Source organism: Pelophylax lessonae (genome assembly GCF_965119305.1).
Source record: "Pelophylax lessonae genome assembly, chromosome: 1".
In the NCBI taxonomy this organism is placed as follows: domain Eukaryota; kingdom Metazoa; phylum Chordata; class Amphibia; order Anura; family Ranidae; genus Pelophylax; species Pelophylax lessonae.
This window is the reverse complement of record NC_138768.1, coordinates 229,639,020-229,655,521: the sequence shown is the minus strand read 5'-3', so window position 1 is coordinate 229,655,521 and position 16,502 is coordinate 229,639,020. Positions and strand designations below refer to the sequence as shown.

The 16,502-nt window shown below is 41.2% G+C and overlaps 1 protein-coding gene across 1 annotated transcript in view; it reads right to left on the bottom strand.

The window, feature by feature from the left end:
- The window catches only part of TMEM120B (transmembrane protein 120B), a 110,354-nt gene that overhangs the window by 48,344 nt on the left and 45,508 nt on the right, over positions 1 to 16,502 (bottom strand). The window contains exons 3-5 of the mRNA XM_082274708.1: positions 13,648 to 13,764; positions 10,449 to 10,508; positions 5,862 to 5,957 (exon numbers count right to left, since the gene is read on the bottom strand). Of these exons, the coding sequence (XP_082130834.1) occupies positions 5,862 to 5,957; positions 10,449 to 10,508; positions 13,648 to 13,764 (273 nt within the window). The remainder of the gene's footprint in view (positions 1 to 5,861; positions 5,958 to 10,448; positions 10,509 to 13,647; positions 13,765 to 16,502) is intronic.

Here is a 16,502-nt window from a genome sequence, read left to right as displayed (position 1 = left end):
TCAAAATACGCTTATTGCGATTTTTTTTACCAAACATAGGTAGCAGAAAACAAATTGGCCAAAGGCCAAAATTTTTTAAAAAAATTGGTTTTTACATCTTTTTTGGGGGGAATTTCATATAAAAAAATGTTAAAAATATTGTTATTTTTTCAAAATAAACGCTCTTTTTTTGTTTATAGAGCAAAAAGTAAAAATCGCACAGGCGATCAAATACCACCAAAAGAAAGCTCTGTTTGTGGGAAAAAAAGGACGTAAATTTCGTTTGGGTACGGCGTCGCACGACCGCGCAATTGTCAGTTGAAGTCGCACAGCGCCGAATCGCAAAAAGTGGCCTGGACGGAAGACAGCAAAATCCTCCGGTGGTAAAGTGGTTAAACTGAACCTGTACTCCATTTGAAACTTTTAAGTCTATCAAAAAGCAGACGCAAAAGCCCTTGGTTACCTTTAACAGTCAAAAAAGCATCCTCCGATTGGCTGGGGTTGAGGTGGGTGAATGGCATCATGATCCCCACCTCAGCCAATCAGAAGAAGGCTTGTCATCATTCAAAAAAAAAAAAAACGTAAGGCTTCCTGGAAGGGCAGCCAGACTCAATTTTATTCCAGAAACAGGACAGGAAGTTCCCGCATTGCTGTCAGAACACAGCACTGTATAATGTATGTAGCTGATGCTAAATACAGTTCATACAGCAATTTTTGGGTCAGCTTGGCTCAAATGAACTTTATAAAGTGATAGCAAAGCTGTAATTAGGCTTTAATGCACAGAACTGATCAGACAAACCTCTGCATTTTAGGCTTGTACAAAGAGCCTGTCCCTACCAAATAAACATGAACACAGTAGGGATGCAGGATGAACCACTAAACGTGGGATACGCAGTACAACACACCCAGAAGCGCTGAAAAGCAGCAGGGGCCTAAGCTCTGCAAAAGAGTGAACTTGCTGAAAAAGTCATCTTATTTTGGAGGCGGCTTCATTTTTATTTATTAAAGTTAGCAATGCTTTAAAATCCTTTCCAGGCAAAATTAGTCACAGATCATAACAAGCAGAGGTACAGGAAAAAAAAAGATATAAAACAGGATGGAGGCTTCAACTGAACCGTACATTTACCAATAACGATTTTTCTGCTTTTTGGAATTGTTTATGACTGCTGTCCTTAAATATGACAAACACTACTGTGGATACAAATGAATTAAAGGGTTACTAAACCCAGGACCCTGCATTCACTATATCTTCTCTCCCACAGTACACATAACATGGAAACGCAATTATTTTAGTAAATATAAACTTCTAAACACCTTTTCTCATCAGCAGTTAGAGCAGTTTTGTTACTTCTATCATTGTCTGGTTAAAGTTTGTAGGAGGAGTTTTCATTCTACTTTGATTGTCCTCTGAGGCTGCAGGACCACTAACCCTCAGTCTGGACAGTCCTGACTTGCCCTGTGCTGATCACATGCACCCTCCCAAGAAGAAAAAATAAAAATACTCTAGCAATACACACCAATCTGAGCATGTGCAGCTTGGCCCCAAGGCTCTGTACTATCAGAAGATGGTTTGGGGGACTGTGGAACAAGAGGATCATAGAAGACAGGATTAACCGGTTGCCGACCGCCGCAAGTACATATACTGCGGCGGTCAGCCCCGGCCAGGCAAAGTGACGTACCGGTACGTCACTGGCCTGGGAGCCAATAGCGGGCGGGCATGCGCCACCGGAGTCGTGCTCCCGCCTCGGCTAGTTCACGGACACCTCCGTGCGTGTGACCGGCGGACCCGATGTCCGCCGGTCACTCGCGATCGTCCGCTGTGAAGGGAGAAAGGCAGGCAGCTAATGTAAACAAAGCCGTCTGTCATTCTCCCCTGTGTAAAAGCACCGATCTAACAGTCCTGCTATGTAGGACCGTTGATCTGTGCTGTTACACACACATCCACATCCCTGCACAGTTAGATGCACGCCCCTAGGGACACACTTAACCCCTCCCTCTCCAATAAAGTTAACCCCTTCCCTGCCAGTGTCATTTTTACAGTAACAGTGCATATGTATAGCACTGATTACTGTAGTAATGTCACTGGTACCCCCAAAAGTGTCAAAAATGTCAGTCAAGGGTCCGATCTGTCCGGCGCAAAGTCGCAGTCCCGCAAGAAAAAAAAAAAATAAAAAAATTGCAGACCGCCGCCATTACTCGTTAAAAAAAAAAAAAAACAACAAAAATGACAAAAATCTTTCCCTTAGTTAGTAAACGCAATAACTTTTGCGCAAACCAATCAAAATACGCTTATTGTGATTTTTTTTACCAAAAATAGGTAGCAGAAAACAAATTGGCCAAAAATTTAAAAAAATTTTGATTTTTACATTTTTTTGGGGGGAATTTCATATAAAAAAAATGTGAAAAATATTGTTAGTTTTGCAAAATTGTCGCTCTTTTTTTTATTATAGCGCGTGATCAAAAAAAAAAAAAAAAAAAAAAAAAAATCGCACAGGTGATCAAATACAACCAAAAGAAAGCTCTATTTGTGGGAAAAAAAGGACGTCAAATTCGTTTAGGTACAGCGTCGCACGACCGCGCAATTGTCCGTTAAAGTCACGCAGTGCCGAATCGCAAAATACCCCCTGGTCAGGAAGGGGGTAAAATCTTCCGGGGCTTAAGTGGTTAAACAGCCTTTTTACACAATGCAGAGGATTACCCCTTGGGTTCCACAATGAGTATAACAAGCATGCTCATATGCTCAAAAGATACTCAAAGCTCTTAAACTAGTCGTGGCCTACTGGTGGTTCAAGGTTTGTAAACATTGCGCTATATTTTAAGAACTCATCTTTTGAGGCCTGTGAAATCTAAATGAGAAGACAAGTGACAGCTATTGATATATGTATGCTGTTTCTGGAGAAAACAAAAGACTGTATACAACTACCATAAACTCACACAGAGGGGGGATGGAATATAGATGTGCAGCTCTTTTGCTTCAGGGCTTGGTGAGTCTGTAGTAATGGAGGAACCAATGAATAAAACAGTATAGGAGTGTTGGTGAATCTGGGTCATGCAACACTGCACGGATTCAAAATACAGAAGTACTTGCTATGACTTCATCTAAAGCATGACATCCAAAAATGAAGCGTAAACCAAAACGGAATCATATGCAGGGATTGGTCAAAATATGTTTTCATAACTGCTACTCATAAAAATATGTTTTCATAACTGCTACTCAGAATTCATGAAGCATTAGATTAGGGTTAAAAACCTGCAAGGGGGTCTTCGGTAATGACTAAACTTATTCTATCAATGACCACAGTTGTTTAACCCATTACCTTCTTCTTTTAGTCTTGGTTTACAGGTGCAATTGCGGGGTGGTAAAAATAGGAGGTTGAGCTCCATCAGATGCAACAGCAACCGGATGGGGCTGTAGACATGCCATGGCTTTGATGCTTTGTGGCACAGCAAAATCCCCCCCCCCCCCCAACATACAGTGGTAGAAAAAAAAAAAAAGGGATTCCCGAGGCTAGGGTATCGCCTCCAGAACTCCTGTCAGTTTTGCCCGCACTTCTCTCTGAAAAGCGTTTCACCATAAATTGCTGCCGAGACAGTAATGCAGGCGGCAAGGAACCGTAAAAGACGCAATGCTGCATTTGTTGCTTGCTAACCACTTCAGTTCCGGAAGATTTTACCCCTTGATGACCAGGCCATTTTTGCTATTTAGCACTGTGCTACTTTTAACTGGTAATTGCACAGTCATGCAACACTGTAACCAAACTAAATTTATATAATTTTTTCCCCATAAATAGAGCTTTCTTTTGGTGGTATTTGAACGCCACTGAGTTTGTTTGTGATATAAACGAAAATGAATTTGGAAAAAAAAAAAAATATTTTTCACTTTTCTGCTACAAAACATATCAAAGAAAAAAAATCTAACTTCTTCATACATTTTGGCCAAAATGTATTCTGCTACATGTCTTTGATAAAAAAAAAAAAATTCCAATAAGTGTACATTAATTGGTTTGCATGAAAGTTATAGCGACTACAGACTATGGTATATATATATATATATATATATATATATATATACTGGAATTTTTATAAATTTTTTTTTAATACTACTAATTAGCGACTTATAATGGGACAGCGAAAGTGCAGCGGACAATCTGACACCGACGCTGGGGGGAACGGACTAACTGCCACTGACATCATCGGTGACATTATTGCGAAGATCAGTAATATTTTACACGGGCACTGTACTAATGACACTGACTGGGAAGGGGGTTAACATCTAGGGCAATCAAGGGGTTAAATGTGTGCCTATATGTAATGTCTGTAAAATGTGCTGCTTTTACTAATGGTTTTCTAAGATCTCTCTAAGAGAGACAGAGATCATCCTCTTTGTACAGAGCTCTGTGTTGATAGTCAAAACAGAGGTCTGGGCTGTGATCATACACAGCTGTTTAGCAGGTCCTGGCCGTGTATCATTGGCCCCCGACTTGTGGACAGGCACCCACTGTGTGCAATCAACTGGGTTGGGGCGTGCCCCAAACCCCGAAGTAAGCAGCGATGTATGGCACGTCAGTTTGTCTACACTGGCCACAGTAGATTGCAGGCAGGCGGGAAGTGGTTAACTCGAACTCTTGTGTATATTATATTTTAAATGTCTGATAGTATATACAACTAAATGGTCTAAAAGTATTGGGACACTTGCCTTTCCACAGACATGAACTTTAATGGCATCCCAGTCTTAGTCCGTAGGGTCCAATATTGAGTTGCCCTACACTTTCGGAGCTCTAACCGCTTCAACGCTTCTGGGAAGGCTGTCCGCAAGGTTAAGGAGTGTGTCTTTTGGAATTTTTGACCATTCATCCAGAAGCGCATTGGTGAGGTCAGGCACTAATGTTGGACAAAAAAGCCTGGCTGCAGTCTCCACTCAAATTAATTCCAAAGGTGTTCTAGTGGGTTGAGGTCAGGACTCTGTTCAGGCCAGTCAAGTTCCTCCACCCTAAACTCACTCATCTATGTCTTTATGGACCTTGCTTTGTGCACTGGTCCAAAAAATATGGTGGAGGGGGGATTATGGTGTGGAGTGGTTTTTCAGGGGTTGGGCTTGGTCCTTTAGTTCAAGTAAAGGGAACGCCTAAGGCGTCAGCATACCAAAACATTTTGGACAATTTCATGCTCCCAACTTTGTGGGAACAGTTTTGGGATGGCCCCTTCCTGTTCCAACATGACAGCGCATCAGTGCACAAAGCAAGGTCCATAAAGACATGGATAAGCGAGTTTGAGGTGGAGGAATTTGACTGGCCTGCACAGAGTCCTGATCACAACCTGATAGAACACCTTTGGGATAAAATAGAGCGGAGACTGCTAGCCAGGCCTTCTCATCCAACATCAGTGCCGGCTCTCACAAATGAGCTTCTGGAAGAATGGTCAAACATTCCCATAGACACACTCCTAAACCTTATGGCCAGCCTTCTCAGAAAATATGAAGCTGTTATAGATGCAAAGGGTGGGCCAACTCAATATTGAACCCTACGGACTAACACTGGGATGCCATTAAAGTTCATGTGTGTGTGTAAAGGCAGGCGTCCCAATACTTTTCACAATATAGTGTAAATCTGCAAACTTTTTTTTTTTTCACAAATGAAAGGAAGTTGCAATGCATTGTGGGGTTTTTTAATACTATAAAGACGTGACCAATGTTAAAATCCATTGTGTAACTGTAATTGACAAGAGCTGGGGAGAAAAGCTAGCTTCACACAACTATGCAAGCTGGTAAAGCAGTGTTTGACAGCTGCATTTATGGACTATGGTTCACGTTTGTGTTATGTAAAGCGTTTCAACTGTACAATAAAAACTATTGCAATGCTGTGGCCAGAAGAAGAATTTCTCACCTGTAATGAAGCACAAATCTACACGCTATGGCTCCAAGTAATAAGATTATTGTTAAATAAAGCTTGAATTTTTCATATTCATCTTTGTAAGCAAACCTAAAAAAGGAAAGGAAAACAGACCAAAACAATTAAGACAAGGCAAAAGAGCCTCAGAATGAAATACACATATACGGTCTATAAATTCATACACAATTCTCAGTTACTAAGGATCAAAACGATAAAATCAGAGAACCAGTAACCCCTACTGTGTGATATTTATTACTGGTTTCCCTTTTTGCTGACTCCCTGGTGCTTCTATAATTGTCTAATGCCAGTCATAGTACACAGCTAAGTAAAGAGAAAAGCTATGATGCAATAATGTAGAACATTTACAGCTCTCAGTGAAGCTTTATGTGGACTATGTGCTGACTTGGGGCAGAATGAAGAAGACCTACGTGCTATCAGTAATGCTGCACAAAGGCATGCCATGTCACTGACATTTACTCACCACATATAAAACTAAAAGTACTCAATTTCTAATATACAGAAATGATAACCTTTCAAACAATCCTTTCCCTCTCTCGGATCACTACCTTATTAGTTTCACTCTCTCCCTCTCCTCCACCTCCTCTCCTTCCAGCTACCCACAGAAACCTACGCCATCTCAACCATTCTCTTCTCTACTCTGCTACCGACCACCTCTATGACAAAATTGCACCTCTAGCCTGCACCAACCTAGCCACTTCTGTCTACAACGCTTCACTCTTAGCCTCCCTGGACACTCTGGCCCCCCTCACTACACACCGAATCAGACCCGACCCCTTCAACCTTGGCAAACAGATAACACTAGAAGTCTGAAAAAGCATAGCCACGCGCTTGAGCGCTTATGGCGTAAGACTAAGTCTCAGAAAGATTTCAACCAATATAAATCTGCCCTCCAAAAATACAATTCCAGTCTCCACACTGCCAAGCAGACCTATTTTATTACTCTCATTAACAACTTGTCATCTCGCCCCAGGCAACTGTTCGCTACCTTTAATTCTCTACTCCGTCCTCCACTCACTGCCCAAGAGATTGCCAACCACTTCAAACAAAAGACTGATACAATTCGTAAGGAGATCATTGCTGTTCAGATACCTTCCGTGCTTTACGCTTCATGCCCACAGGTGCGATCACTACTTACCTCATTCAACCCCACCACTATAGACGAGGTTGCTAAACTACTTGCTAACGTCCACTTAACCACCTGCCCCCTGGATCCTGTTCCCTCGCAAATGCTACGTTCACCCTCTGGTCCTATTCTACGCTGTCTAACCCACATCTTCAATCTCTCCCTCTCTTCTGGCATCTTCCCCAACTCTCTAAAACATGCACTAGTCAGCCCCATACTTAAAAAGCCCTCACTGGACCCAACCGATCTTAACAACCTACGCCCAATTTCCTTGCTCCCCTTTTTATCCAAACTCCTTGAACGTCTGGTCTACAACCAACTGTGCGACCACCTTGCCGAGAATAGCCTCCTTGATCCCCTTCAGTCTGGATTTCGGCCTCAACACTCCACTGAAACTGCTCTCCTAAAACTGACAAACGATCTACTAACGGCCAAAACCAATGGACACTATTCTGTACTCCTCCTCCTGGACCTTTCTGCTGCCTTTGATAAGGTTGACCATCCCCTCCTCCTCAAAAAAACTCCATGCCTTTGGTCTCCGTGACTGTACTCTTCACCGGTTATCTTCCTACTTATCCAACCGCACCTTACTTACTTACAATTCCACTTCCTCCTCTCCTCTTCCCTTCTCTGTTGGGGTCCCCCAAGGCTCTGTTCTTGGACCCCTCCTATTTTCAATCTACACCTCCTCTCTGAGTCAGCTGATTGCCTCCCACGGCTTCCAATACCATCTCTACGCTGACAATACACAAATCTATTTATCCACCCCTCAGCTCTCTCCCTCAGTCTCCTCACGTATCACTAATTTACTATCTGATATATCGGTCTGGATGTCACACCACTTCCTCAAACTCAATCCCTCCAAAACCGAGCTAATAATTTTTCCTCCACCACGTGCCTCCTCCCCTGATCTCTCTGTCAATATTGATGGAATAACTATCAGCCCTTCCCCACATGCCAAGGTCCTAGGTGTTGTCCTGGACTCTGAACTCTCCTTCAAGGCCCACATCCAATCGCTGTCCAAATCTTCCCGCCTTAACCTCCCTAACATCTTCAAAATACGCCCCTTTCTAACCATAGACACAACAAAGCTCCTAGTTCACTCCCTGGTCATCTCGCGCCTCAACTACTGCAATTCCCTTCTCATTGGCTTACCTCTACACAGGCTATCCCCCCCTTCAATCCATCATGAATGCTGCCGCCAGACTCATCCATCTTACCAATCGCTCAGTATCCACCGATCCTCTCTGTCAAGCCCTCCACTGGCTTCCGCTCACCCAATGAATCAAAATCAAAATACTAACAACATCTTACAAAGCCATCCACAGCTTAGCCCCCAACTACATCACTAGCCTAGTCTCAAAATACCAACCCAATCGCTCTCTTCGTTCCTCTCAAAACCTCCTGCTCTCTAGCTCCCTTGTCACCTCCTCCCATGCTCGCCTCCAGGACTTTATCAGAGCCTCTCCAATCCTGTGGAACTCCTTACCCTTATCTGTCCGATTATCTCCTACTCTATTAGCTTTTAGGCGATCTCTGAAAACCCTCCTCTTCAGAGAAGCCTATCCTACCCACACCTAACAACTCTACCTCCATTTTATCCATCTGCCCATCCCCCTCGGTTACAGCCTTTTGTTTCACATGACCCTCCCTTCTAGATTGTAAGCTCTAACGAGCAGGGCCCTCTGATTCCTCCTGTTTTGAATTGTACTGTAACTGTATTGTCTTCCCCCACACTGTAAAGCGCTGCGCAAACTGTGGGCGCTATATAAATCCTGTATAATAATAATAACAATGCAAATATTCCAAGATTATATGATAAAACAAATATGAAAGGCCTATTAAAACCTATAAGTGAGCAGGGATCCACTATAACAATTTGAAGAAGATGGTCTATTTATTTAGACCCCTTTCACATCAGGCAGACTCCGTCAGCTCAGTGGGGAATCTGTCTGCTGATCCCCGCTGGGCAGATGGATGGCTTGTCTGTGTCCGCTCTGCTTATGCAGACACAACCTGCTGTCCCCTAAGGGGCGGTCGGATGTATATGGACTGCCTGTCCATTTACACCTGACGGCCATCTGATCCCCATCCATCTGTTTTTAGCAGATAGGATTGGATGTTGGCGGGTGTTAACAGAGACATGCCTGTTGACAACTGCTGCTTCATAGAGGGCAATGGATGGTCCGATCGGGTCTGCCTAAAAAACTGACAGTCGAATACAAATCGGTCTACTTATGTGAAAGGGGCCTTATTAGAGTTCAGTTCAGTTGAGAACAATTTATTTAAAAAAATAAAAATAATCACAAAGCATATTAGCAAGTTACACTTTGTAAATGCTGGCAATCCAGCACAAGGCAGTCTTTTTACTTTTTTTGACTAATGGTGTAATACTTTGCAAACTATTATTGAAACCTTTGAATTTGTAAGCCTAAACAAAAAAAAAAAATTATATTAAGGTTGCAGGTAGAAAACGTACCCGCTCACATCTGAATGTTTATTCTCTAGGTAAAATTCTGGCTTTAATATCACTTTAAAAATTTGTTTTCGCTAAGCTGGCCTGAATACACCATTTTCTTTGCAGAACAACACATTTGCTGTGTGCACTGTAATAGACTGTAGTAGTAGCATGAGCTACATACAAGTAAGCGATGCTGTGCCTGCACCATTCAGGAGAAGCCTCATATTTTTATCAGCCAATACAAGGCTTCCTCAGTTGCTGAGCTGGAAAAGGGGGCAGATAACAACAACAACATTTCCACCTCAGCCAATCAGAGTAAGCCTTGTATTCATAGATAAAAATACAGGGCGCCTAAATGGTGGAGAAGCACTGAATCTAATTCTGGTAGCAGACAGGAAGTAATCTCTACTGCTGCCAGAACACAGCACCGCTTATTGTATATAACTAATGCAACTACAGTATATTATAGCACACACAGCGACCGCATTGTTATGGAATGAAAAAAGATTTATTCGTGCTATCTTGGCCCAAACATTTTACTTAAAGTGATATTAAATCCAAAGTTCTACTTTAAAGAAAACCTGTAGGAAATGCAGAGCCTGCAATGGAAATGTATTGACCTGGAAAATACATCAAGCAATCTGGGTCAGCGAGAAGTCAGAACTCCCAATTTGTAACCCATAAAACGTCAATATTTTTCAACAAAGATTTTGTTTTATTGCAACACTTGTGAACATAATCAACGGTAAATTATAGCTTGACTGTCAATTTACCAAGACAATAAAATGCAAATAGGAAATGAAAACTTTTATAGGATTCCTAGATGTCCTGGTTTGCGTTTCTCTTTTCAGGCAAGAGAAACATCACTTCTGTGAAACTGTTGTAAAGAAATGCAGCACAGCTAGAAACACAGAACAAGCAGAACATAAAGACAATGGCATGCGGCTTTTTGTCATTTATTAAAATTCACACTTACTTTGTTTGATTACTAAGAAGAGTGACATTCACGTTCCCAAGCACTAGGTTTAAATATAAACTAAAAAGGAGAGAGAGAGCATGTTAAGTTATACAAACATGGCAATAGCCTCTTATCAAAGAGATAACATGTAATAACTAAAAGAGTTTAGTTCACTTTAAAAAGTATAGGAAATGCTTAAAGATTACAGGACAGTTTTTCAATGACTACAGCACTTTCAAATGAAACAGTGTAACTGACATTCCACGAGTGCCCTGAACTGCTTGTGTATCTGATAAATAGTTCTATGTACCAGGACACAGTGTGCAGAGATAGCATTTACTGCAAAGGTCACTATTTGGGTATGGCAGTAGAGCTGCAATTACCAGCCTGAACAAAGGGCAGGCATAACACTGCACTAACTGTTCTGGCTTATAACAAACATTGCTATTAGCATGCTGAATGTTATAGAATATTAAACAAGAGTAGGGTCAGCATTAAAGTGACAAACTCTGGTGATAAAAAGTAAGATTCTATTTAAATATGCATTCTTTACTCACAAAAGTACCTCCTATTGCTCTCCGCCTTTTTTATTTTGCTGTAATCCGACTTCCTGTTAGAGGGTGACTACGGTTGTTGTCCATGGCCCCACTGTGTGTAGGAACATAGCTACCCCCTCTTGCTAGCTCCCGAGATTGGCTATGCACTATGGATGGGATCTGTATTATATAAAGACCACTGCACATGTCCGCAACCAATATGCACTGTTCTTTCCAAAGGGAAGAGAGGTAGAAAAGGAGAGGTTCGAGAGCTGACACTCAGGACTGATTTAATTAAAGGGACTTTCCACTTTAATCTAACAGTGGGCCCACACTTCAAGGAACAGATGTAGTTTGTCCTGACAGACTACATTGTTACTCCATAGTATTTTAGCTCTCTTAGCGTGCCATTCTATCAGTTTGGCAAGCTCCAAGTTGTGTTGCAATTGTAGCCGATTGTACCGGCAAAGGGTATTTTCACTGAAAATTTCACCCACCACTCCATCACTGATGCAAGAAAAAAAAAAAAAAAGGCACAGGGGGGTTCCTTTGGATTATAATATAGTAGTACATAGTGATCATGGGATATTTTCTTTTTGTTTTTAAATCAGGCTCCATGTTAGACACATCTACTTTTTTTATGGAAATACATGTCAGCATTTACAGCAGAACAGTAGGCATGACTACCTAAAAACAGAAGGTATTCACAGTACACCCAACACAAATCTATACTCATGTTAGTGAGTGAAGATAGGGAAATCAGTCTTCTACTCCTAGGAGTCCAACTGTGGATCCAGAATCACTGGTGTATAGCACAGACACAGCCTACATTTTAAGACACTTGCATATGCCAGATTCAGTCTATTTGGCCTTCGTCAGCACATGATGTGGAACACTGCACTCTATGAAGTAGGGCTTTAGAAAAGAAGAATTACCTAACTTGGGTAATTATCTTAGTGTGGCTGGCCAAAACAATCTGAAAAGCCTTTTTTTTTTGTTTTAAAGCACAGCAAAGTGCACTTTTCCTTTGCCTTTTTAAACAGGAGAAATTAATGTCCTAAATTCCAACACAAATCCAACTTCCCAAAAATGTTACTTCTTTTTTTGTATTTATTACAGGTACTAATACAGAGCTGTGAATGTATGCAGCGCTTTACATATATCATACATTCATATCAGTCCCTGCCCTCAAGGAGCTTACAATCCAAAGTCCCTAACTCACATTCATACACATACACACTAAGGACAATTTAGACAGAAACCAATTAACCTACCAGCATGCCTTTGGATTGTGGGAGGAAATCTCCATGTCAAAGAGGTCGTAAATTTCTTGGCTTAACTTTAAAAGGGATCCTTTTGCTTATACATAATGCTCAAGCTATGAAAAACAGGCTCTATACTTACCTTTCAGGCAGGCCTATGCATTGACATACAAGCCAGGAAGAGAATCCCTTCAACAAATACAGACAACACAAAAAACAAACTGACAGATTCTAATATCCTAACTTTATTACAAAAATACAGAAAAAATTACTGCGCTAACTTAAAAGGAGTGTAAGCAGCTGACACCAAATCACTAGTCTATAGAAAGTGATAAACTAATAAAAATACAAAAATATGTGCAGCGCTAGGAAAAAATAATAAAGTCCAACAAAGTAAATTGTCCAATCACAGGAAACATTCCACACAAATATAAAATTGACAGTGGTAATGAAAAAAGTCCAACATATAGAAATGATGCAAATCAAATAAGTGCAGCAAATCCCATCACCAGTGAAGGTAAAAATATGTTGCGCTCACCAGATGGATGGGACCCCAAATACCTTATGGTATAGGAGTCAAACAGGCTTAGAAATGATGGAGTGTCCCCACAAATTTTCACCGATTCCAATGGAAACCATGCAAATCTCCAGCAGATAAAATTGATCAGAGATTCCCCTTCAACGTGGTGGGTGGTAAATCCGAAAAGAAATGGAGGGACATATAGCGTAATATTGCTAAGACCAATTTATTATTAATAAAGCTGATACACTTACAGACATCCGTGAAAGACAGGCATATAAGGTATATAGCAGCTGGGCTGACCAAGTCCTCTTTACATGTTTCGGCATAAATGCCTTTTTCAAAAGACTCCTATACCATAAGGTATTTGGGGTTCCATCCATCTGGTGAGCGCAACATATTTTTACCTTCACTGGTGATGGGATTTGCTGCACTTATTTGATTTGCATCATTTCTATATGTTGGACTTTTTTCATTACCACTGTCAATTTTATATTTGTGTGGAATGTTTCCTGTGATTGGACAATTTACTTTGTTGGACTTTATTATTTTTTCCTAGCGCTGCACATATTTTTGTATTTTTACTAACTTTATTACAATCTGTGTTCACAGACAGGAAGGGCAAACCATCACTTCCACTTTAAAGAATATCAGAAAGAAAATATGCCAGTAATTGCATTTCTAATTTTTCTCTTTGTCTTTTATGACAGCGCGGTGTCATTTTGGGTGCTGTCAAAAAATAGGAATCATGAGTATAGGCAGCTATAGGTTTATTAGTCAATCTTAGAAGATCCAAACAGTAAGGGTAACATCCCTATACATCTTGTACCTCGAGGTGAAATACCTCGTACTCATTCTTGGAAAACAGACTTTCAATCGAAAAAGCTGGTACAACCTACCTATTTTTCTTTGGCAAATAAGCTTCCATGTCAAAGAAGGCATTGTGCCTTTCTTTAATGGTACCATCCATCTGCTGGATGAGGTCAGTTTCACCTAGGCTGGCAGTGTGTTTATACCTTGAGGGGAAAGAATAAAATAAGGTTACAGATTTCTACAGAATCCCCTGGGGTCCATACAGAGTACATCAAGATAAAGAATGAGCCTACAATAACACCAGCTATATTCCTTTTCAAAATAATCGAAATATCGAAGAAGCATTTTACTTTAATTTTGTAATATCTTGTTTAAATAATCTTAAAGTAAAGGCAATACAGATCATGTAGAGGTTCTAAAATAGAAAATATAGTTTTGCCGTAAACAATCCTTAAAGTGATCCTGAACTAAATTTTAAAACTTTTAAAAGCAAAAAGGTCCTGCCTAAGATCAACCAGGGTAAGATGCTGGCTTTTACTTTTATCAGACAAAAAAGCCTGCTCTACCCTTCTTAGACTGAGTTTAAAGGAGAAGTGCGGAAAAAAAAGAAAAGACGCACACACCTATATGGCTGCAGCATCAGTGTGATACTGCAGCTGCCCCAACGGCTCTAAGCTTGAGAACTGGAAAATCGTGTGATTACTGCCACTGATCCCTCAGTTCTTGGTGTTAACTGAGCAGCGACTGTCAGTCACCGGCTCTCTGCTCTGCCCCTCCAGCACTCACTGGAGCACCAAGCTGGGGAGAATGAGGCACGCTGAGAGAATGAGCCAGCTGCCATTCAGGTATCTGGGTGGATTGTCAGGATACATACAGAGACTGGAGCGCCTTAGTCATGTCAGCTGACAGCTTTAGCCCCGTCGGCTGATTTTGGGTCACAGGAGTGCACAAGAGATGTATGGCCAAAAGAGCTTTGGCCATACTTCTCTTTTATGGAATAATTCCAGGCATGTGTATGTTATACCTAGGAAGGATGGTAGCACACCACGGCGAGATGCTATCCATTATCGATCAAGCCAACACTGTCAGCATACATGCAGCACCAGATACAAAAGATGTTGGTGTGTTTCACACAGTAGCATGCCTAATCATAAACATAACATGGGTTATGATTAGGCATGCTACTGTGTGAAACGTGCCAACATCCTTTGTATCAGCTGCTGCATGTATGCTGACAATGTTGGAATAAAATTATCGTTATTAGATAGCATCTCACTGTGGTGTGCAGCCATCCTTCAATTTACTTGCATCTACAGTGGCGAGCCGGATGGGCACCTACAAGTGAGAGCTGTGAAGGGGATTACCTGACACCCACCTGGAGCAGCGTTTTATTTTGTGTGGATCCATGTTATACCTAGTTACATCGACCCAACTTGGACCAATGTGACATATGACATACATGGCTGATGATTCTGGGCCCCCTTACCAAGCAGTCGCCCTGATGCATTGTGAACACAGGAGATCAGTGGCTTAGAATGAGTGACAGTCAGTCATTCAATGAATACAAAGCCGATTGAATGAGGTGGAGAGGCGGCGTGGCGACATCACACTTTCCACCACGGCCAATGATAAAAATTATTTTAAAAAGCCCTTCAAAGTACCTAGGAGACAGTAAACTTAGCAAAAATTATTGAAACAGGCTTTGGCTAATTGACACGTCATGAATACATTTCCTTTATTTAGGTTTTAAATGACCATCTGCATGAAATGACCATGTTCCCAGGTTTAATTTTTAACCCACGATGTGTTGTAGAGGATTACCAAATGTTTCAGCTTCCAGTTCGCACAATGAGCACTTGAAAATGTATAGTCTAACACAGTACATTTAACATAAAAAAAAGCGCATTTTACTGCTTAAGAACCCATATTTATATTACCCAATGCTGCTTCAGTGTACATTATCATGATGGGCTTGTGTGGATGACAATAACAGTACCCTGCATATACACTTACATATAGTCTCAAATGCTGGGAAACAAGGGAGTCAATGACTGTCAAACTGTATTCCATATAGCATGGAACTAGCTAGATTACGTGGATGCTAAGACATTAAGGCAGCCTTTCTCAACCGTTTCAACACGGAGGAACCCTTAAAAAAAAATGTCAGGGAACCCCTGCTAAAAACTACTATATTTACAACTTATGTTACATTAGTGTGATGGTCAGTGGGATGAATGCTCCTTACACTTGTGGACACTGGGAAGAATTACCTTCTTCCAGCTAAAAAGATCAATGGTGTCAGGGGGAACTTATCTGAGAGGCAGAAACTGTTCATTGCTCAAGGAACCCCTAGCAAACTCTGGAGGAAAACTAGGGTTCCACAGAACCCTGGTTGAGGATCACTGCATTAAGGCATTGAGAAAGAGGACCAACATTTACCTAATAGAAACTATAAAGTTATTAAAGCGGAGTTCCAGCGGTCTTTTTGCTATTTTTATAAAAAGCACCCCCATGTTGCTCGAACCTAATCCTATATCAAGTGGCATTCGTTTTTAATGTAGGTTGTTTTAAATGGTATTTATTTAAAATAAATGAATTAGCAGTCCCTGCTGAGCGCGTTCCTATTCTGAGTGCAAGCAGCGGAAGCCCACTGGTATGTCCTACCGGGACATAGTGCTGCGCTCTACCCACCTCCCAATCGCACACATGCGCATAAACTCCATAGCAATGTTACAAGCAGAGGATTGTCTCTTGGGATTGATGACAATCATATTCCAGAAGCCATTGCGTGGCCGAACATGAGGTACCTCGCCGAGATGAGGTAGTGCGAAAGCGAGGATTACAAAAAAAAAAAAAAAAAAAAGGGACATTTGACTTACCGTAAAATTCATTGACATTGTACATTGACAAACAACTCCTGATCTTCTTGACCATTGGGTTA